The 24,764-nt window shown below is 44.7% G+C and overlaps 1 protein-coding gene across 1 annotated transcript in view; it reads right to left on the minus strand.

Moving 5' to 3' along the window:
* Positions 1-24,764, minus strand: part of SPATA7 (spermatogenesis associated 7) — a 78,120-nt gene that overhangs the window by 17,379 nt on the left and 35,977 nt on the right. The window contains exons 5-8 of the mRNA XM_073610696.1: positions 20,282-20,412; positions 11,175-11,575; positions 8,851-8,905; positions 1,209-1,282 (exon numbers count right to left, since the gene is read on the minus strand). Of these exons, the coding sequence (XP_073466797.1) occupies positions 1,209-1,282; positions 8,851-8,905; positions 11,175-11,575; positions 20,282-20,412 (661 nt within the window). The remainder of the gene's footprint in view (positions 1-1,208; positions 1,283-8,850; positions 8,906-11,174; positions 11,576-20,281; positions 20,413-24,764) is intronic.

Genomic DNA, 24,764 nt, shown 5'->3' on the forward strand with positions numbered 1-24,764 from the left:
TGTGATCGGCTCTCTCAACTAACATGTTGAGTTCAGAATCAAACAAACCAAGAATAGTCTTTCCATATATCCTGGGAGATATTGTGGATACATATTACTGTCCCATTTTAAGTAATCCAATCATATTCTCAGGGTTCATTCTTTTCTTGGTCACCCTGCGCCCAACAGAGACTCCCGTCACAAAAACCTGGAAGCTGATTGGTTTCTATGCACAGTTGCATTATATTTTGCACTCTACAGTAAATTTCCCCCCTTTGTGTTAAATGGATAGCAAAAGGTTTATAATGATGTGTTCTAAGCTCAGGGTTGGGGTTCAAGACACATGCCAGTGCTTCAGTGCACCACCCACCAAATCTCCTTTATCAACATGCTGGTAATCTGGGAACACCCACCTGTAATGCAGGCAGGAATCCCTGGACTCACCTATGCCAGTGCTGCCTCTCATCTACAGGAAGTCTGATTTTTTTCATCTATAAAAAGGTGTGGTGAGGAGCGTCTTGGGACCCAAATTGGGACCTCAGATGTCACCATCCCCGCACGTGCCTATCTCAATTAAAGCAATATTAAAGGCAATTTCAAAAAATAAAAAATAATGATAAACATGTTATACTTACCTGCATTGAGTAATAGTGTTGCACAGGGCAGCCCCGATCCTCCTCTTCTTGGTTCCCCCGCCGGCGCTCCTGGCCCCTCCCCCCTGCCAAGTGCCCCCAGAGCAAGCAGTTCGCAATAGGGGCACCCGAGCTGGGGCTTTTTGCGTGTCCATTCACACACAGGCCACACCATCTCTCTCTCCTTATTGGCTCACTGGCTGTGATTGACAGACAATGGCTCCTGCTGCTGTCTCAGCCAATGAGGAGTGAGAGTCCCCGGAGAGCCGAGGCTCTTGTGCACAATGCTGGTGAAAGATTGGGCTCAGGTGAGTATGAGGGGAGGCTGCTGCACACAGGCGGTATTTTACTTTCATGCATAGAATGCATGAAAGTAAAAAAAAAAACCTTCAGCCTTTACAACCACTTCAAGGAAAATAACCTAAAAGAAACAATGATCGACCATTACCCATCCAGCGCTACCACACGTCTGGTAACTCTCACCAATCAAATTCAGACCTGCCTTTGGCGTTTGCATCTGATTGGTGATAGATCAGGACACAGAGAACATTCAGGAATTAGACCAGCCCACCGCGATTGTCTAATGAAGACTAATACCTGGAGGCGGAGTGTCGGTGTTGGTCAGTGTCGTCCTCCTCTTCGCTCAGAAGGGAATTTTCTGGATCTTCAACCTAAAAATGTACAAAGACAGAATTTCAGCAAAAAAACAAGGAACAGAAGGTGCACCAACCTAGCACAATACCTTTGTGATAGCTTTATTTGTGTAAGACAGATGTATACTCACCAACAACATCAGCAATAAGGCACATCAAAGTCCACAATGGAACTGAAGCAACCTGGTCTCCTAGACAAGTCCCAAACGTGAGGAGACCATCCAAACGACTGACACATTTTGAGGGGGTGTTCACCCTCTTCCTTGTTTTTTTTTTTAGTATTTCCTTTGGGTTTTCCCGGCCTGTAGGGGGCAGCAAAACCGGCGCAAAATTGGATGCGCTGAAGAGGAGTTCTCTTGTGCGCAGGAGATTGGTCTTGTTGTGTTTACAGAATTTCAGCAGCCCCATTATTCTAGCCAAGGGAAGGCAGATAAAAACAGGCATGGAGACATCTGACCATCCTCACTGGACCTGTGTTCAGTGCACAATGCTGCCTACGGATCAAGTCCGGATCACAGGAATCAAGTTGAGTCTGCCGTCGGGGACACCAAAAGACAACCACCACTTTCCTAATGAACTCCCTTGATGGTCTAATTGTAGGATGTTGTTCACTGGTGAGGAACCTTGCGGGTTAGGGCATCATCATAGGAGACCGTGAGGAGAGCTTAGCTAACATGACACGGCCCTAAGCTCCTTTTGTTAGGAAGGAGAAACTTTGCACGGCTGCTGGCTCTCAATCCTGGTTGTCCCTAATCCTCAAATCCTCATTGATAATCAGAGTAGATGCAAACCAAAAAGAACAACCTCCTGAGCTCAAGAGAAATGTTCAGGAAATAGTGAACCACCGATCTTCAGCCACTCCAATACTGGCAAGACTTTGCAGACCCCTGAGGACTGGGGAAGCCCAAAAACAGAGTGTGCACCAGCTTTGCGCATTACCTTTGTGATTTCTTTTATCAACCCCTTCATGCCTACGCGTAAAACAAATCTAAATCCCTAAGCACAATTTTGAAACTTTGACGTATGTTAATAAATCTACTTTGTGCATCCAGGTGGACTATACCTTGTTTTTTTCAGGACAAATTGGGCTTTCATTTGGTGGTAAATGGTAACAGATATCTCCTGATTTTTTATCAATGGAAAACTGACCGAAAATAGAAAAAAAATATTTAGCTGTATATTTCTTGCTACTACCATAACCTTCCATCAAAGTAAACCCAAATTAAATTCTCCTGTGTATCACAGGAATACCACATATGTGTATGTTAGTTGTTGTTTGTACCCAAAGTACAGCCCAGAAACAATAGTGCGCATTTTGTTTTTACCCTGAAAGAGAGAGAGAGAGAGACGGGGAGAGAGAGAGTCAGTGAGAGAGAGAGAGGGGGGGAGAGAGAGACAGAGAGAGCGAGAGAGAGAGAGAGTCAGTGAGAGAGAGAGAGGGGGAAGAGAGAGACGGGGAGACAGAGAGAGCGAGAGACAGAGAGAGGGAGACAGAGAGAGGGGGGAGAGAGGGGGGAGAGAGACGGGGAGAGAGAGAGAGTCAGTGAGAGAGAGAGAGAGGGGGGAGAGAGAGACGGGGAGACAGAGAGAACGAGAGATGGAGAGAGCGAGAGACGGAGAGAGCGAGATACAGAGAGAGAGAGAGAGAGAGAGAGGGGGAGAGAGAGAGAGAGAGACACAGAGAGAGAGGGGGAGAGAGAGCAAGAGACAGAGAAAGAGCGAGAGACAGAGAGAGAGGGAGAGAGAGAGAGCGCGAGAGACAGAGAGGGGGGAGAGAGAGGGGGGGAGAGAGTGTTCGAGAGAGAGAGAGGGGGGGAGAGAGTGTCAGTGAGAGAGAGAGGGGGGGAGAGAGTGTCAGTGAGAGAGGGGGGGGAGAGACAGAGACGGGGAGAGAGAGCGAGAGAAAGAGAGAGAGGGGAGAGAGAGCAAGAGGGGGAGAGAGGGAGAGAGAGAGAGAGTGAGAGGGGGGGGAGAGAGTAAGAGAGAGAGAGCGAGCGACAGAGAGAGAGAGTGACAGAGAGCAAGAGATGGAGAGAGAGAGGGGGAGAGAGAGCGAGAGGAAAAGAGAGAGAGGGAGCGAGAGACAGAGAGAGAGTGAGAGAGGGAGCGAGAGACAGACAGAGAGAGCAAGAGACGGAGAGAGAGAGATGGAGAGAGAGTGAGAGGGAGAGGGAGAGAGAGAGCGCGAGAGAAAAAGAGAGAGGGAGCGAGAGACAGAGAGAGAGGGAGAGAGAGAGAGCGAGAGACGGAGAGAGAGGGAGAGAGAGCGAGAGACGGAGAGAGAGAGGGAGAGCGAGCGACAGAGAGAGGGGGAGAGCGCAAGAGACGAAGAGAGAGAGGGAGAGACAGGGAGAGAGAGGGAGAGACGGAGAGAGGGAGAGAGAGAGACGGAGAGAGGGAGGGAGAGAGCGAGAGACGGAGAGAGGGAGGGAGAGAGCGAGAGACGGAGAGAGGGAGGGAGAGAGCGAGAGACGGAGAGAGGGAGGGAGAGAGCGAGAGACAGAGAGAGGGAGGGAGAGAGCGAGAGACAGAGAGAGGGAGGGAGAGAGCGAGAGACGGATGGAGAGCGAGAGAGAGAGAGTGAGACAGAGGGTGAGAGAGAGACGGAGAGAGAGAGAGGGAGAGAGCAAGAGACGGAGAGAGAGAGAGAGAGCGAGACGGAGAGAGAGAGGGAGAAAGCGAGAGATGGAGGGAGAGAGAGAGTGAGAGACAGAGAGAGAGAGAGCAAGAGACGGAGAGATAGAGAGAGAGGGGGGGAGAGAGCGCGAGAGAAAAAGAGAGAGAGGGAGCGAGAGACAGAGGGAGAGAGAGAGCGAGAGACGGAGAGAGAGAGGGAGAGCGAGCAAGAGACAGAGAGAGCGAGAGACAGAGAGAGAGAGAGGGGAAAGAGCGAGAGAGAGAGGGGGGAGAGAGCGCGAGAGAAAAAGAGAGAGAGGGAGCGAGAGACAGAGAGAGAGAGAGAGCGAGAGACGGAGAGAGAGCGAGAGACGGAGAGAGAGAGGGAGAGCGAGAGACAGAGAGAGAGAGTGGGGAGAGAGCGAGAGACAGAGAGAGAGAGAGAGGGGGAGAGAGCAAGAGACGAAGAGAGAGAGGGAGAGAGAGCGAGAGAGAGAGAGACACAGAGAGAGCGAGAGACAGAAAGCGTGAGACTGAGAGAGAGGGAGAGAGAGAGGGAGAGAGAGAGAGAGAGACGGAGAGAGAGAGCAAGAGACGGAGAGAGAGGGGGAGAGACGGAGAGAGAGAGCGAGATATGGAGAGAGAGACGGGGAGAGAGAGAGAGAGAGAGAGAGAGAGAGACAGAGAGAGAGAGACTGACTACGGGGGGGCGGGCTTTACAGTGACTAAGAACTGTTATAGCCAATGAGAGGCTATCACTGCGATCAGGTGACCTGTAATTTGGGGATCTGGGACTTGATCGTTAGTACCCCGGTCTCTGTGCTTTGCAGCGCGCTCTCAGTAGAAAGGGAGATACACAAATATGCAGCCCCACAGAAAAAAGCCCACTCCAATGGGGCAGCATATTTGCGTACGGTCAGAATGAAGGGGTTAAAGTGATAAATTAGATGTACACTCACAAACAGCATAAAATCTTAAAGCCCATCAGTGTCCTGCATGAACTGGTCCCACTGCGTGATTCCCAATCACAGGAAAACACTCAAAGTGACTGACGCGTTTCAAGGGGGCCCCCTTTGAAAAAGCACATCAACAATGGGACTCACGCAGTGCACCAGGTCATGCAGGACACAGTGGATCTTGATGGGGTTTAAGATTTTATGCTGTTTGTGAGTGTACCTCTATTTGATCACTTTAACCCCTTGCGGACAGACGGTCCGCCCGCACAGACAAATCGACGTACCCGTACGTCCTTGCCTGCTTCCGGGTTTAGCCCCCCTCCTGTCGACAGCCCAGAGCTCTGTGTTGACAATCAACACAGGACTCCTTACAGAGTAAACAATCTCTCTGTTTCTAATCTCTGCAAAGCAGGGATAAGAAACAACCAGATCTGTTAGTAAAAGCAGCACACGTTACAGATTGTTAGGCACATAGTTAACCCTTTGATTGCCCCTAGATGTTAACCCCTTCCCAGCCAGTGTTATTAGTACAGTGACAGTGTACAGTATTATCAATACAAAATATTACATTTTTTTTTTTTTTCAAAATTTGCATTCTTTTTTGTTTATATAATAAAAAAATAAAAAAACCCTACAATTACCACCAAAAAAAGCTCTCTTTGTGTGGACAAAATTATATAAATTTCATTTGGATACAGTGTTGCATGACCGAGCAATTGCCAGTTAAAGTAGCGCAGTGCTGAATAGCAAAAAAATGGCCTGGTCATGAAGGGGGGGGGGGGGGTAAAATCTTCCGGAGCTGAAGTGGTTAATAAAAGAGATCAGAAAAGGTAATGCTCAAGGCTGGTGCGCCCTTTGTTCTCGTTTTTATCAATCAGAGTAGACCCTGATCGTGAGTATAGAACATCTGACTGTGTGTACTGAGATGTGACCACCTGTATTGGCCCCACAGAGTCCGCCTGGATCACAATGTATCTGGGATGTCGTTAGGACAGCGGACACTTCTGGGACGTCTCTTATAAACGTTCTGCAGTACGTGACGCAACATTTCCATGGCAAGGAACACCACCGCCTGGCTGAGCGGAAGAGACGGCACAGCGGGTGATGTGTCGCAGGGCTGCCCTTCAGAAGGCGCTGACACATGAGAACAGAAGACGGATGAGATCTTTATGAACCATTAACCAATAAAGTGTGCAGACGGTCTGCAGGAAGGCCTCGGCGCAGTCTGTGGCTCTGACATCCATCAGCCGGACACAACGTTTTACCGCGCAATTGCCTGGAACATCCGCCGTCTGTACTCCGCGTCTGTCTGGGGAACGCATTACTAAACAGCTGGGATTTATCTGATACAAGACACATTGACATGTCCTGCAGGGTCTACACTAAAGGGCATTTCCATGGTGGATTCATCCAATTCCATTTTCATTATTAAAGTGTTTATGAAGTCAAGACTTCCTGTTGTGTCTGCGCAATCTGCAGAGCGATATTTTCCTTGTATACTGTATATACAGTTAAGGGCGCATTTATAACAAATAGAAATGGGCATAGTTGTTCGTCTATCCATCAAAACTGCATGTAAGTTTGTTCTGTGTGAATGGGGCAAAATCAAATGCTCTAGGTCAAGGGCACGGGTGTCAAACTTAGTTTTATTGCGGGCTGCATCAGCAGTATGCTTGCCCTTTAAAGGGCCAGTTGTATCTGGGGTGCCTTGTGTATAGAGTGCAGTGTTCAGGAGTGCATTATGTAAAGTGTGCAGCGTTCAGGTTACGCTACATACAGAGTGCAGAGTTCAGGGGTGCGCTATGCACAGAGTGCAGAGTTCAGGGGTGCGCTATGCACAGAGTGCAGAGTTCGGGGGTGCGCCATGCACAGAGTGCAGAGTTCGGGGGTGCGCCATGCACAGAGTGCAGAGTTCAGGGGTGCGCCATGCACAGAGTGCAGAGTTCAGGGGTGCGCCATGCACAGAGTGCAGAGTTCAGGGGTGCGCCATGCACAGAGTGCAGAGTTCAGGGGTGCGCCATGCACAGAGTGCAGAGTTCAGGGGTGCGCCATGCACAGAGTGCAGAGTTCAGGGGTGTGCCATGCACAGAGTGCAGAGTTCAGGGGTGCGCCATGCACAGAGTTCAGGGTTCAGGGGTGCGTCATGTACACAATGCAGAGTTCAGGGTTGCGCTATGCACAGAGTGCTGAGTTCAGGGGTGCGCTATGCACAGAGTGCAGGGTTCAGGGGTGCGCTATGTACAGAGTGCAGAGTTCAGGGGTGCGCTATGTACAGAGTTCAGAGGTGTGCTATGTACAGAGTGTAGAGTTCAGGGGTACGCTATGAACAGAGTGCAGAGTTCAGGGGTGCGCTATGAACAGAGTGCAGAGTTCAGGGGTGCGCTATGTACAGAGTGCAGGGTACATGGGTGCGCTATGTACAGAGTGCAGGGTCCAGGAATGTGCTGTGTACAGAGTGCAGAGTTCAGGGGTGTGCTATGAACAGAGTTCAGGGTTCAGGGGTGCGCTATGTACAGAGTGCAGGGTTCCATGGTGCGCTATGTACAGAGTGCAGGGTTCCATGGTGCGCTATGCATAGAGTGCAGACAGGGGTGTGCTATGTGCAGAGTGCAGGGTTCAGGGGTGTGCTATGTACAGAGTTCAGGGGTATGCTGTGTACAGAGTGCAGAGTTAAGGGATGTGCTGTGTACAGAGTGCAGAGTTCAGGGATGTGCTGTGTACAGAGTGCAGAGTTCAGGGGTGTGCTGTGTACAGAGTGCAGAGTTCAGGAGTGTGCTGTGTACAGGGTGCAGGGATGTGCCATCCCAAAGCGCCCCCCCCCCAAAAAAAAACTTCCTAGATTTGTGGGAGCGGAGGATGATAACTGGAGTTCCACCACGTTCTGATTGCAAAACTTGGTGGTGGTGGGGGGGGGACATGACAAGGCCTGGCAGGCTGCATTTGGTGGCCTGGTGTTTGACATATGTGCTCTAAGGCTATATTTTCTGCAGATTGAATCCGTGAATGGAAAAAATAATGCATTATGGCCACTAGATGGTGATGACTTTCATAGGACAATATGGTTTGTTGGATTTCTTACTCAACATGTTCACAAACCAGATTTATTTAGCAGCAACCTCAATGCATGTGGATGGGGCAGCACAGTGGCTAAGCAGTTAGCATGTCTGCCTAGCAACACGAATGTCATTGGTTCGAATCCCAACCATGGCACTACCTGCCTTGAGTTTACATGTTCTCTCTGTGCCTGCATGGGTTTCCTCCGGGTACTCCGGTTTCCTCCCACACTCCAAACACATGCTGGAAGGTTAATTGGCTCCTGTCTAAATTGGCCCCTAGTATAGGTATATATGAATGTGAGTTAGGAACCTTAGATTGTAAGCTTCTTGAGGGAAGGGACTGATGTGAATGTACAATATATATATATATATATATATATATATATGTAATGTGCTGAATAAATTATTATTATTTAAAGTACAATTTAAAGTGGGGTTCCACCCAAAAAACAAAAATACCTGAAAAATTCTAAAAAAAAAACCCAAAAAAACATTTGGATATTTTTTTTTTTTACTTACCTCTAAATGCCTGTTGCTAGGGGGTCCCTCGTAGTCTGCCTCTTCCTTTGCCTGGGCTGGTGACATCACTTCCCCCTCGGCACAGGAAGGGCTCTGCTCTGCTCCCTCCCTCCTGTCAATCATCTGGGACCCATTACAGGTCCCAGGTGATTGAGCGGCCAATCACGGCGCGCCGCTCGCGCATGCGCAGTGGGTGCCAGGCTGTGAAGCCACAGCCCGGCGCCCACAGTTGAAATGCTTGGGGCCGACGAGCGGAGGGGGGCTTCGATCCCCCGCATCGCTGGACCCAGGGACAGGTAAGTGTCCAATTAAAAGTCAGCAGCTGCAGTATTTGTAGCTGCTGACTTTTAATTTTTTTTTTTTTTAATGGACCCCCTGGGTGGGACTCCTCTTTAAGTAAGTGAAATAAATAGATACTGTCAGTTTTAATAAATGTTACCTGTTCTCCATCTAGTGGGGGGTTTCTGTTCGCTGCTCCATGTCGGCCCCTAAAACTGTAAAATTCACACCGGTCACACTATTTACTCCACTATAAAATTACCAGATCACAATAAAAGGAAATTTAATAAGCACATTAGTGACAGATGTTGATGCATTTCTATCTTTCCTCCCAATTAGAAAATTATCCACTTCTGGCACTTTATGTTTACAAATTTAAATCAGTATTTTTTGCTAGAAAATTACTAAGAACCCCCAAACATTATATATATATATATATATATATATATATATATATATATATTTTTTTTTTTAATTTTTTTTTTGCAGAGGCCCTACAGAATAAAATGATGGGTGGCATCTTTTTTTGTCGCACAATTGTTTTGGAAAAAAATACATTTTGATTAATTTTATTGCACACAAAACACAATGTAACATCTTCATTTTTTTGTAAAATATAAAAGATGATGTTACGCCGAGTAAATATATATTTTTTTAGCAGAGACCCTAGGGAATAAAATGGCGATCGTTGCAATTTTGTCACACGGTATTTGAGCAGCGGTTTTTCAAACGCAATTTGTTTGGAAAAAATACACTTTATTGTATTTTTATTCTAAAAAAATAAAAACAGTATGTTCCCCAATTTTTTTTATAAGGTATGAAAGATGATGTTACGCCGAGTAAATAGATACCTGACATGTCACGCTTTAATTTTCCGCACACTCGCGGAATGGCGACAAACTGCGGTACTTAAAAATCTCCATAGGCGACGCTTTAAACATTTTTACAGGTTACCTGTTTAAAAGGTACAGAGGAGATCTAGCACTAGAATTATTGCTCTCACTCTAACGTTCGCAGTGATACCTCACATGTGGGATGCGAACACCGTTTACATAAGCGTGCGCAACTTACGTATGCGTTCGCGTCTACGGAAGCACGGAGGGATGGGGGTGCTTTAAATTTTATTTAATTATTTTATTTTTCATTTTTAAACTGTCCTTTTAATTTAATTTTTTTTTTTATCACTTTTATTTTTATTTAATTATTTTATTTTTCCTTTTTAAACTGCCCTTTATTTTTTTTTTTGGGATCACTTTTATTCCTATTACAAGGAATGTAACCATCCCATGCATCAAAAATAAGGGATGACAGGTTCTCTTTATGGAGAGATCTGGGGTCAAAAAGACTCCAAATCTCTCCTTTACCTTTTAAAGCCGAAGATCAAGAAAAAAAAAAAAAAGGAGGTTTGATCTTTTGCTTTAAAGAAAAAAAAAAAAAAAAAAAGTTTACTTTTGCCCTACACACGTCATGATGTCACTCCGGTCTTCCAAGGTCATAGAGGCGATCAGAGACGATCTGATCTCTGGCCGCCTTGGTGACCAGCCAGCCGCACCATCGGATCATTCCTTGGGCGCTCCGGTGAAAACGGCAAGCCCGAGAAACACATTGGCGAGCGGTGGGGGTGGGGTGTTAACGTCCCCTCCTGTCGCTTCTGAAAGCGATCCAGTGGCTTATGAGCCGATCTGACTGCTTTCAGGAGAAAGCCAACCACTGGCTGAAAAAAAATACGTATTGCGGCCGGCAAGTGGTTATAACAGATCCAACACGTTTCGGGGGTTCACTCCTGCTTCATCAGGGCTTGGGGACAATGTAACTTTATCAATTCCTGGACTCAAAGTGGTTTGGAAATATTGTTTTGGCCCTCACATGAGAGCTTCATATGCACTACCTGCTGATAATATTACCTTATGTGAGATCTACAAAAATGTTTCCTTTGAGTCTGGCATTGCTAAAGTCACATTATGAAAACACATGGCGCCATGCTGCAACCTCCTCTGGAATTCAAATATGGCTTAGAATTAGGACCTGAGGCTCTGGCCGCAAGGCTCCTGAAGCCTCACTGGTACAAAATCCACAAGAAGATGGCGGCACATCGGTATAAATCAATAGAGTGGTTATATTTTATTATGTACAGGAGAATACAGCCGAAACGCGTTGGAATCTTTTTGGCTGTATTCCCCTTGTACATAATAAAATATAACCACTCTGATTTATAGCAAAGTGCCCCCATCTTCTTGTGGATTAAGAAGCCACATTATACCTAATCCCTGATGAAGGGGGAGTAAACCCCCGAAACACTACATTTTTAATTTTTTTTATTGTTAAACAAATAAAATACCTTTTTGGACTCTATCACCATTGGTGTTCTTGGTACATTTTACATACTGGACTTTCCTCTAAACCCCCTTCCTCTGATTGGATGTGCTTTTGTCACATTAAAATAATAAAGCAAAGACAGACTGTGTTTCTTGTGACAGGCCTCACCTGCTTAGATCGGTCTGGACCTCGGCCTCCCTCACCCCCCTCCTCTTCCTCCTGGGCGGGGTGTAAAAGCGGCTCTGCGCCAGTGCGGACTTAGCCGTCGTCTTCAGCGTCCGCGGCGTGAAGGGCCGCTGCTTGCTGGTGAAGTGTTGGGCGTGTTTCTCTATCAGGTCTCCGCTATAAGTTTTCTCGCGGTTGTCCTGAAACTTGCGCAGGGCGGTGCCCCAGGCGGTGGAGCCAATCCTGGAAGACGCTCCGGAGAGGTCGGGGTGCCTCCACCTCATGTCTGCGGCGTGCTCGGAAGAATGGAAGTGTCGGGATGAAGAGATGAAGGAAATCGGGGAAGCCCCAGGATCTGAATATGAAAACGGTCGGTGTGCGTTATCGTATCCAACATAGAGATCCTGTAAATGGAGATTTCATGTGTTCATTCATCGCATTTCAAGGGGAATGATGGAGGATCGCAAATTCATTTCATGCAATACAAACATTCAAAATGTATCACTTTGTAATGCTGTTACAGTGGATTTTATGTAAATTGTAACCTTCAAACTGTATATGAGTTGCAAAACACCATTCCCAGAATCCCTTTAGATGTGCATATACACCACACCAAAAAAGCTGTACCCATGGACTTTTTCAGGACATATAGAAATTTGACATAACAAGGAAAATTATATAAAATCACAAAATATATTATACATGAGATTTTAACCACTTGCCGTCCGGGGCAATTCTAACACATCACGCCTACGTGTAAAAATCGACTATTTTTTGCTAGAAAATTACTTAGAACCCCCAAACATTATATATAGATCTAGATCTATCTATATCTATAGATATAGATAGATCTAGATCTATCTATATAGATCTAGATCTATCTATATCTATCTATATATCTATCTATATCTATATATATCTATATATATACACACACACACATATACACATATATATATATATATTTTAGCAGAGACCCTCGAGAATAAAATGGCAAGTGTTGCAATTTTTTATCTCACACAGTGTTTGCGCAGCGGTTTTTTCAAACGCAATTTTTTGGGAAAAAGTAAAATTTAATGAATTAAAAAAAACACAATAGTTACCCCAATTTTTCCATATAATGTGAAAAGACGATGTTACGCCAAGTAAATAGATACCTAACATGTCACGCTTTAAATTTGCGCATGCTCGTGGAATGGCAACAAACTACGGTACTTAAAAATTTCCATAGGCGACACTTTCAATTTTTTTTTACAGGTTACCAGTTTAGCGTTACAGAGGAGATCTAGCGCTAAAATTATTGCTCTTGCTCTAACGATTGTGGCGATACCTCACATGTGTGGTTTGAACACCGTTTACATGTGAGGGTGCGACTTACGTATGCGTTCGCTTCTGCGCGTGAGCACGTTTTACATTTTTAGGGCATTTTACATTTTTCTTTTTTTTTTTTTTTTAACTTTATTTATTTAAATATTGTGAATGCCTTTACAGGTTACTAGTTTAGAGTTATACAGGAGGTGTAGTGCTAGAATTATTGCTCTCACTCTAATGTTCGCGGCGATATCTCACATGTGTGGTGCAATCAACATTTACATATACATGTGGGCAGTGGCATCACTAGGGTGTCACCCCCCCCCCCCCATTATTATAATTATTATTTTCACATATAACAATGCAGATAATGGCAACAGGTGTGCCGCTAGCAATTATCAAGCAGCTAGCAACTTTAAATAAGAATGTCATATGAAAGTTCACACAGGGAATAACAACACTCAGGATCAGTGTCAGTAGCAGCAATAATATCCCCCCACATTGGTGCAGATTTCTGGAATAAAAACTTCAGCATCTGTAACAGTGTACATAATAATAACCCCCAGCATTGATGGCATTTTCTGCAATAATAACCCCCAGCATTGGTGCCATTTTCTGCAATAATAGCCCCCAGCACTGGCGTCATTTTCTCCAATGATCCCCAGCATTGGTGCAGTAGTTGCAATAATAACCCCCAGCAAGGGTGGTCGGTGGTGATATGCTTACTTTAAAAACTCTGCAGCAATGGAGGCGGCATGCACCCAACAGCTGATGGAAACATCAGCTGCGGTGCTGACATCGCTGGACTCCAGGACAGGTAAGTGTCCGATTATTAAAAGTCAGCAGCTGCAGGCTGCAAGGTCCATAAAGACATGGATGAGCGAGTTTGGGGTGGAGGAACTTGACTGGCCCGCACAGAGTCCTGTCCTCAACCCAATAGAACACCTTCTCATCCAACATCAGTGCCTGACCTCACAAATGCGCTTCTGGAAGAATGGTCAAACATTCCCATAGACACACTCCTAAACCTTGTGGACAGCCTTCCCAGAAGAGTTGAAGCTGTTATAGCTGCAAAGGGTGGGGCCAACTCAATATTGAACCCTACGGACTAAGAATGGGATGCCATTAAAGTTCATGTGCGTGTAAAGGCAGGCATCCCAATACTTTTGACAATATAGTGTAATTCTCCTTTAAGGGGCGTGGCATGGGTGTGTCCTATACTTACCCACTTTTGCCAATTGGTGTCCCTCAAAAAGTTGGGAGGCATGGCACCCTCCCAGATAAACTGCTAGGAAAGTTGAACCCTATGGACTAAGATTGGGATGCCATTAAAGTTTATGTGCGTGTAAAGGCAGGTGTCCCAATACTTTTAGTAATGTATTTTCTGTAAGCAGAGACCCTGGAGAATAAATTGCTGGTTCATTTTAGTGCACACGAATGCAACATATTACAATTCATGGTAAGATATAAAAGGTGAGGTTGCACAGAGTAAATAGATACCCAACATGCCAAGCCGTAAAATTGAGCTGTAAAAGGGCGGGCCAACTCAATATTGAACCCTACGGACTAAGACTGGGATGCCATTAAAGTTCATGTGTGTGTAAAGGCAGGCGTCCCAATACTTTTGGTTATATAGTGTATATATATATTTTTTTTAAAACGTCCATTTTGGTTTCGGCCAAGTACATCCTGAATTTTCGGTGCACCACTAATTCCCGTTACTATATATTATGACATGTCAGGAATTTATTCATGCAGAGTTGAAATGTAAATGACAGGTCTACATTAAAAAAGGTGAACATTCAAATCGGGCCAACTGGGCGTGCAAACAAGTTATCCTGAAAACAGCCATTTTTTTTTTTTTTTTGGCAAAGAGCAATTCTGACCAACCTGAAAATAATTCCAGCAAATTACACCAAATCACGGGAGGAAAGCAAATTTATGCCGGTCACAAAATTGCTGCAATTTCCCTGCCGAGCAGAAAGTACATTCCGTCCAACGCGGCGATTGTTCTACTATTCTCCGCACAAATACACAAACACTTAGCAGAAACGGCTGAGATAACGAATTTGTGGAATTAGGGGAAAGAACATTTCGATTCCTGCCCAAAAAAAGAAAAAGAAACAACTTGGTGGCAATGCGACATTTGCTACAGAGCGATACTAAGTGTCAGTTCACGAAGACGGACGACTATTATATTACCTGCAATCATTTTCTCATTAAAATGTTCAGTCCGCCAAAATCGTGCTGGTGCCGGATTGGTACTATTTTCCATAAAAGTTATTTAACCCCTTCCCACCCAACATCCCTCTAAGTGGGTCTTTATGCCCCTCTCCCCCCCCCAGGGCGGGAAGGACTACCCAATCACATGACTGGCTGTTACAGTGGTCACATGATTGGGCGCCGGTCCTACCAGCTCCCAATCATTACTAGAAATCGGGAGCGGTCTATGACAGCTCAGTCACCGTGCTGGGAGCGTGCGCACGACATAATAATAGTCGAGATATAAATGTATTCTAATGTGAGGGCAACATGTTTCCTGGGCCAAATCTCACCCCTTCATCAGGACTTAAAGATAGCAAACAATGTATATGGAATTTGCAGTAATTGAGGGCACAATGTTAATGGTATCTTGACTGGTATAGTATCAATCACAGAATTCATCTGGAGCCAAATCCATATACATTGTGTTCTAATTTTAAGCCCTGATAAAGTGCCAAGATTAGGGGCCCGAAATGTGTTGGATTTCAAATCGTTTTTTTTTACCTGACTACATTGGAATAAATTTGTATCTGGATTATTAATGTGTAGTACATCACATTAATCTAAGCCTTGGTTCACACCTGAATGACTTTATTCTTGTCTCTGATGCCAATGCTGGGAGTTATTATTCTGGTCTCTGACACCAATGCTGGGGGTTATTATTCTCGTCTCAGACACCAATGCTGGGGGTTATTATTCCAGTTTCTAACACCAATGCTGCGGGTTATTATTCCGGTATCGGATAACAATGCTGGGGGTTATTATTCCAGTTTCTAACACCAATGCTGGGGGTTATTATTCCGGTATCGGATAACAATGCTGGGGTTATTATTCCGGTCTCTGATAACAATGCTGGGGGTTATTATTCCGGTCTCTGATAACAATGCTGGGGGTTATTATTCTAGTCTCAGTCACCAATGCTGGGGGTTATTATTCTCTTCTCAGACACCAATGCTGGGGGTTATTATTCCAGTCTCTTATGGGGCGTACACACGGTCGGACTTTTCAGCTACAAAAGTCCAACGGACGCTGACGGACTAAACCTGGCTGGAAATCCGATCGTGTGTGGGCTTCTCCGGACTTTCAACTGACTTTTTCAGCCTCAAATCCGACAGACTTTAGATTTGAAACATGCTTCAAATCTTTCCGACGGACTCGAGTCCGGTCGAAAAATCCGCTCGTCTGTATGCTAGTCCGACGGACAAAAACCCACGCTAGGGCAGCTATTTTTGTGTGATCGTGTGTAGGCAAGTCTGTTCGTTAGAAAGTCCGCCGCAAGTCCGTTGAAAGTCCGCCGCAAGTCCGTTGAAAGTCCGCCGCAAGTCCGTTGAAAGTCCGCCGCAAGTCCGTCGAAAGTCTGTCGGACAGGCTGTCGGACTTTTGTAGCTGAAAAGTCCGACCGTGTGTACACGGCATTACACCAATGCTGGGGGTTATTATTCCGGTATCGGATAACAATGCTGGGGGTTATTATTCCGGTCTCGGATAACAATGCTGGGGAGTGTTATTCTAGTCTCGGACACCAATGCTGGGGGTTATTATTCTTGTCTAAGACACCAATGCTGGGGGTTATTATTCTGGTCTAAGACACCAATGCTGGGGGTTATTATTCTGGTCTCAGACACCAATGCTGGGGGTTATTATTCTGGTCTTGGATAACAATGCTGGGGGTTATTATTCTGGTCTCAGACACCAATGCTGGGGGTTATTATTCCACTCTCTGATAACAATGCTGAGGGTTATTATTCTGATCTCAGACACCAATGCTGGGGGTTATTATTCCAGTTTCTAACACCAATGCTGGGGGTTATTATTCCGGTATCGGATAACAATGCTGGGGGTTATTATTCCGGTCTCTGATAACAATGCTGGGGGTTATTATTCTAGTCTCAGTCACCAATGCTGGGGGTTATTATTCTCTTCTCAGACACCAATGCTGGGGGTTATTATTCCAGTCTCTAACACCAATGCTGGGGGTTATTATTCCGGTATCGGATAACAATGCTGGGGGGTGTTATTCCGGTCTCTGACACCAATGCTGGGGGTTATTATTCTTGTCTCTGACACCAATGCTGGGGGTTATTATTCTTGTCTAAGACACCAATGCTGGGGGTTATTATTCTGGTCTAAGACACCAATGCTGGGGGTTATTATTCTGGTCTCAGACACCAATGCTGGGGGTTATTATTCTGGTCTCAGACACCAATGCTGAGGGTTATTATTCTGCTCAGATACTATTGCTAGGGGTTATTGTTCTTGGCTTTGACGCCGATGCTGGGATTTATTATTCTGCTTAGATACCAATGCTGGGGGTTATTGTTTTGGGCTTTGATGCCAATGCTGGGGGGTTATTCTTGCTGTAGCACATATGCTGGGGGTTAATATTCTGGTCTCTGACAACAATGCTGGAGGTTGTTAATCTGGTCTCTGACACCAATGCTCAACGTTTTTATTGCATACACTGACACCAATGCTGGGGATTATTATTGTGTCCACTGACACCAATGCTGGGGGTTTTCATTGCGGCCCACTTCCTTCAATGTGTATTGAGATATATAAAATGCATCAGGGATGAAATTTTTGGGGGTTGAGGTGCATTACAGCCTCAAATCACGTACATTGTTTGGCATTCTCGAAAGTGTGGGGGGCCGCACTTGAGGCCCTCTATACATTTCATGTTGTCCACCACTGGTTTAGAACAATACTACCTGACAGAGGCTCTAACCCTCCCCAGCACCATCCAAAATTACAAAAGATTTTTTCTAGAGTTGGGCTTTAATTTAACAAGCAGCCTCACATATGCCATTTACCTGGTGGCTTGATTTTTTTTCCTACCTGTGGGGTTTATAAGTCCCCAGCCATCCCAATCGCCCATGTAAGTACTGGTCTAAATTGGATTTTTTTTTTGGTCCCGTCCCAAATATTTTGGACAATTATTCTGAAAATCATACTTTGGAATCGTTGTGTACAGATATAAAAAAAATGCCCACAATAACATCTATTGAAATGTCTCTGAATGAATAAAAGCGTGGTTCTATCATATTCTGACAAGGACGCATCATCGCATTACAGCCGCTTTCACAACAGAGTCCTCTACCGCCAGACGCCGATTTAATAATCACAAGAACCGAACGGCCTCCATATTGAAGGTGATCTATTTCCACCCCGCAGCCATCAAACCTCAGTCAATCCCCCTCCTTCTCCTTCACCCTCCGACGTGATCATCTATTACCGAATACATTTTCATGGCACGGCAATAAAGAATTGAAGACGCTTCGAGCGTACGGCATTCTTCGCTCCGTGCCAGTGTATTGAACTGGTGAAAGGCTTAATGTGTCCGATAAAAATAACTTACTGCTCAGCGCAGATCCAATAAATCGCTGCAGAGAAAATCCAGTGATATTTTTAACTCCGGAGGTGTAAGGAAAGCGCTTTTGCTAAGTTCTAAGCTGCAAAGGTTTAAAGCTGAACTCTGGGAATTAGACAAAATCTACCCTTGCAGGGGTGTATTACTTGCCTTATTCCTTGCAGGGGTGTAATACTTACTTTACCATTTGCATTGGTGTAATACTTACCTTATTCCTTGCATTGGTGTAATACTTATCTTATTCTTTGCAGCGATGTAATACTTACCTTATACCCGGCAGGGGTATATTACGTTCCGTATTCCTTGCAGGGGTGTAATGCGTTCCTCATTCCTTGCAGAGGTGTATTGCTTACCCTAGACCTAGCAGTGTTGTAATAATTACTGTAGTGTACTACACTTACCTTATTCCCTGCAGGGGTGTAATACTTACCATATTCCTTGCAGGGGTGTATTACATTCCTATTTTCTTGCAGGGGTGTATTACAATCCTATTTCCTTGCAGGGGTGTATTACTTACATTGGTATAATACTTACCTTATTCCTTGCATTTTTAGAATACTTCCTTTTCCTTGCATTGGTATAATACTTACCATATTCCTTGCAGGGGTGTATTACGTTCCTATTTTGTTGCAGGGGTGTATTACCTTATTCCTTGCAATGGTATAATACTTACCTTATTCCTTGCATTGGTAGAATACTTCCTTTTCCTTGCATTGGCAGAATACTTACCATATTCCTTGCAGGGGTTTATTACTTTCCTTCTACATAGTAGAGGTATAATACTTACCCTTTCCTTGCATTGGTATAATATTACTTACCATATTTCTTGCAGGGGTTCCTTCTACATAGTAGAGTTATAATACTTTATACCTTGCAGGGGTGTAATACGTTCCTTATTCCTTGCAGGGGTGTATTGCTTACCTTAGACCTAGCAGTTGTGTAATACTTACTGTAGCGTACTACACTTACCTTATTCCTTGCAGGGGTGTAATACTTACCATATTCCTTGCAGGGGTTTATTACTTTCCTTATACACAGTAGAGGTATAATACTTACCTTATTCCTTGCAGGGGTGTAATACTTTCCTTATTCCTTGCATTGGTATAATACTTACCTTTTTCCCTTGCAGGGCTTTAATACTTACCAACTCTAACCTTACAAAACAAGACCTTAAGTTACAACTAGGGATGAGCGAATTCAAGAATTTTGACGTTATGGAGATAATTTTGTCATTTCAGCAAACGTCCACCATTTGGTAAGATTAATTGAAACCAATGAAGAAGGAGAACTTAAAGCGGAGTTCCACTCAAAAGTGTACCCCCCTCCGTGTCACATTTGGCACCTTTCAGGGGGGAGGGGGGGGGAACGGGTACCTCCTTCCTCCGCCCCGGGGCCAATTAGAAAGAGCAATAGGGAACCGGCTGTGAAGCCGAAAAGGCGGGTTCCCTTACCAGGAATGGCGGAGGCCGGGGTGCCGACATCGCAGGCTCCCTGGACAGGTGTGTCCATATATTAAAGGTCAGCAGCTACAGTATTTGTAGCTGCTGACTTTTAATTTTTCGTGGGGGGGCTGGACCTCCTCTGTAAGGCTGTCTTTGGTGGTGTTAAGGGTGCAGTGGAATTTAATATTTATTTGTACCATCCATGAAAAAAAAGTTTTGAAAATAATTACATTGTACAGGCTTACTTGTTTAAGATGCTGAAATAATTTTCTGTAGCTCTACAATATGTTGCGGCTGGGTCTGCACTGGGCTCTGTGCGAGTCCCTCTGCAGCAGTCTGACCACACCCCCACCCTGAGTCAGAGCTAGAGCTCTCCAATGTGACAGGAGCATATACATTGCTGATTGGCTCAACAGGGGGAGGGTTGGTCTGTTACAGCAAGGCCACCTGTCATTCAACCTGCAAGTTTGAGGACATCTAGTGGCAGAGAATTTGTATTGCAGGTGACAACACTGGCTTGTAGGTGCGTAGGGCGGCAAAAGCACCCTATCGCCGAGTAGCAAAAAAAAAAAAAAATAAAAAATTAAAAAAAAAAAAAAAAATACACAAATACATTTCCACTGCAACTGCTGTTTATTAAAATAAAGATTTTTTTTTAAAGAAAGAATTAAAAGAAAAGATGAACAACATCAATTTATAACCTAAAACATAGTTGACCAAAATCTTACCTTTTGCTGTAAGGCGGAGTCTAAGCTCTCCCGTGAGTTGGGGCGCGATGACGAGGCTCTGGAAGACACAGAATCGCGCTCTATGTGGCTCACCACCGTCTTCAGTCTCTCCCTTCTCTGCTGGTCATTGTCTTCAGGAGAAAACAAAATCATTAGTAAAAAAAAAAAAAAAATTGGATGGTGCTACAGCTACTCTATCCAATCAAAATTCACCTTTCATTGATTTGAGCAATGTAATTGGCTGTTATTGGCTGCTGCACTTTAAACTCATTCCCCTCTGTTGGCTGCTATGCCGTGTGCATTGCAGTCATTTATCTCTACCTGCTGCTACTCTAAGGGGCATATTTATAAAGCAAATTTATATCACTGTTCATCCATTGAAACTGCATGCAAATTTGTTCTTTGCAAATGGGGCAAAACCGAATGTTCTCAGGCTGAATTCGCTGCAATTTGAATATGTGAATGTGCAAAAATACATTATGGCCACTAGATGGTGCTATAGGAAATAGGTATGCTCATTAGCTCCATCTAGTGTCCATAATGTGACATTTTCCACATTCAAATTGCATAGAATATAGCCAGAGAACATTCGTTTATGCTCCACATGTACTAAACGAATTTGTGAATGTGAATATTTTATCCCCCCCATCCAATATATATAATGTTTGCGAGTTCTAAGTAATTTTCTAGCAAAAAATACTGATTTAAATTTGTAAACAAAATGTGGCAGAAAAAGCCTGGTCTTCAAGTGGTTAACACTGATTTCTACAATGGTGTGCTGGAAGTACCATGCATTTTGGGATTATACGTTTGGCGGGAGACCTCCTCTAATAACGGGAGAAGTAGCTCAGTACTTAGGAGTCAACAGAAGACACCAACAAAGAACATGATAAAACCAGAAAACACAATATTCATTCCTAAAGAACATGATAAAGCCTGAGAACACAATATTCATTCCGTCTCTTTATACTGAAGTTATAACCGCACTGAGGTTGCGGTCCCTCGGCTCGGCGTACGCGTTGTGTCGTGATGGAAGTAGAATTCTCAGATGAACACAAGAACATTGAGTGTTTGTTCTGACTGCAAATCTTAGATGATTCATGTTGTGAACGTCCCTTCACAATAACATGACTATAAATGCCTCCCGGACAACCAGATCAAACGCAGAGTAAACAAAAGAGAAAAAAAAAAAAAGCATAAAGGCTCTACGAGTACAAGGAACATTCTCAAAAATATCTCTGCTGGAACGTGTACTGTTTTATCAGTGGGTCAGGTTAAAATCATAAAAGGCTGGAGAGTGGTACCATCTAATGTCTATTGCTTTCTCTACAATGATCAATTATGGGAATCCCAGACACCTGGAAATGATTTTAATATAAAACCTGTCTGCCGCCATTGATTCAGCTTTTTTGGAGCGCTGAACCTTATGCAGATGCGTTTTAATGCAATGGTGGGTTTACGTTCCTAGAGGCTGTTCACCAGCAACTGTGGGGTCTTGCAGGACCCCCCCAAAGGAGTTTGCTGAAGTTCTGAAAGGATGGGAGAGCCACAGCAGCTTGTACAAAGATTTTTAATTTGTAAGGGCCAACGTGTTTCGGGGCTTAGCACTTATCTCCCAAAACGCATTGGCTGCTACAAAATAAAAATCTTTTTAAAAGTCTGTACACATTGTAGTGCTCCCATCCTTTCAAAACACCACTGATTCAGTTGACCAACTGCTCCTCCTAAAAAAAAAAAATGACCCCCTTGGCATTTGAGACTCTGCTCTCTCCTGGTTCTCTCTCTACCTATCTAAGCTCACCTTCAGCTCTACCTCCATCTCTCCTCCTCTTCCCAGAAGGGTCTCCAAGGCTCAGTTCTCCAAGGCTTGGTTCTAAGACCCCTCTTTTCTCCATCCCTCCTTAATCTCAGCCCTTGGTCAGTTGACAATCTCCCATGGCTTCCAAGGCCAGCAGTATCCCAGTACTTAGGAGTCAACAGAGGACAAGAACAAAGAACATGACAAAATCCATGAACACAATATTTATTCCCAAAGAATGTAATAAAGCCTGAGAACAAAATATTTATTCCTTCTCCTTAACTTTTCTGAAGTTTTGAAAGGATGGGAGCACTACACCAGCTTGCACAGACAAAGTTTTTTTTTTGTAGCGGCCAACACGTTTCGGAGCTCAGCACTGAGCTCCCGTAACGTGTTGACTGTTACAAAATAAAAATCTTTTTAAAAGTCTGTAGACGTTGGTGTAGTGCTCCCATCCTTTCAAAACACCACTGATTCAGTTGACCAACTGCTCCTCCTCAAAAAAACTCCACCCCCTTGGCCTTTGAGACTCTGCTCTCGTCTGGATCTCTCTATACCTATTTAGGCTCACCTTCAGTGTCACCTTCAGCTCTAACTCCGTCTCTCCTCCTCTTTCCAGAAGGGTCTCCATGGCTTGATTCTCAGACCCCTTCTATTCTCCATCCCTCCCTATTCTCCTCCCTTGGTCAATTGATCAATTCCAATGCCAGAAGTATCTTAGTACTTAGGAGTCAACAGAAGACACAAACAAAGAACATGATAAAACCTGAACACACAATATTTATTCCTAACGAACATGACAAAGCCTGAGAACACAATATTTATTCCTAAAGAATATGATAAAGCCTGAGAACACAATATTTATTCCTTCTCTTTTACTTTGGTGAAGTTTTGAATGGATGGGGGTGCCACACCACCTTATACAGGACTGGTACAGCTGGCATAGTGCCCCCATCCTTTTAAAATGTCATTGATTCAGTTGACCAACTGGCCAGTGGGAGACCCTCTACTGCTATAGCTACTGGTCTCTTACCTGGACCCCTGACTGTGACAATGGGTGTCACACCACTTCCTCAAACCCAGTCTCCCCAAACCTGAGATCACATCTCCTACCTCCGCCCTATGCCCCCTTTTTCAACCTTGAGATCAATAGCACAGCTATCAGCTCCGCTGCTCATGTCAGGGTGTTAGGTGTAATCCTGGGCCCTGCCTCTCCTTTCAGCCCCACATCCAATCATTGTACAAACCCTGCCACATGCAAGTCTTCAACATTTCCAAGATTTGCTCCTGCTTAACCAACACCACCAAGCCATTAATTCACTCCCTTGTGACCTCTCACCTCAACTGTTGCAACACCCTCCAGCTACATCACCAACCTCATCTCATAATATCACCCAAACGGTCCTCTCTACGCCTTCCAAGATCTCCTGCTCTCATCACCTCCTCCCATGCTCACCACCGGTACTTCTCTAGAGCCTCTCCAATCCTCTAGAACACCCTACTCCATCTTCTGCCCAAGACCTCCTGCTCCCCAGCTTCCTCGTCACCTCCCATGCTCACCTCTGGGACTTCTCTAGAGCCTTTCTAATCCTCTGGAATATTTTAGCCCAATTACTGTCCCAAGACCTCTTGGGATCTCACTTTTAAGACTCCTCCACAGCCTCTCCTATCCTCTGGAATATTCAAGATGTTCTGCTCTCTAGCTTCCTCATCACCGTCTCCCATACTCACATCAAAGACTTCTCCAGAGATTCTCCCATCCTCTGAAACATCCACTCCAATTACTGTCTCAAGACCTCCTGCTGCTCTCTACCTCCCTTTTCACCTTCTCCCTTGCTCATCTTCAAGACTTTTCCACAGCCTGACCTATCCTCTGGAATGCTATACCCCAATTATTGTCCCAAGATCTCTTGCTCTCTACCCCAATTTTTACTTTCTCCCATGCTCAACTTCAGGACTTCTCCACAGCCTCTCCTATCCTCTGGAACTCTCAACCCAAATCACTGTCCCAAGACCTCCTGCTCTCTGGCTCCCTTTTCACTTTCTCCTGTGCTCACCTTTAGGACTCCAGCAGTCTTTCACATCCTCCAGAATGCTCTACTCTAATCACTGCCCCAGCACCTTCTTTCTAGCTCTCTTTTTCATAGAATATAAGAATCCATGTATTAAAGTGGTTGTAAACCCTTACATATACCCAGTGAAGTGACTGGCTTTGGGAGATGAAACAAATCCTCATACATAAGTTATACCTGGTTATCTGCAGTCTTCTCTTCTCTACAGCCCTTCAAAGTCTAGAATTCATACAGCTCATTTTAACCTTTTCAGAAAGCAGGGGGCGGAGAGCTGAAGTTACACTCAGCAGAGCTAAGTGAGGAGAGCTCTGAGAGCTGATTGGAGGGAAAGCACCCCCCCCCCCACTTGACAAGGAAACAGAGCTGAGGCTGGAAGTCGCAGGCTGTGTGCTGGAGCTCCCTGCCCTGACTTTTTTCTCTTGGTGTCAGAAAAACTTTTCAGAAGTGACTGATAACAGAGGAAGGAAGCAGCAGACAGAAATGACACTTAGTGCTCTGAATTGAGACAAGTACACACTATAGAGGGATATGCTTTGTTCAGATTTAATGTCTGGAGGTTTACAACTGCTTTAATAATTTCTACGTAATGACCGATATTACTGAAACAGAGTTA

The sequence above is a fragment of the Aquarana catesbeiana genome, linkage group LG13 (genome assembly GCF_042186555.1).
Source record: "Aquarana catesbeiana isolate 2022-GZ linkage group LG13, ASM4218655v1, whole genome shotgun sequence".
Classification (NCBI taxonomy): Eukaryota; Metazoa; Chordata; class Amphibia; order Anura; family Ranidae; genus Aquarana; species Aquarana catesbeiana.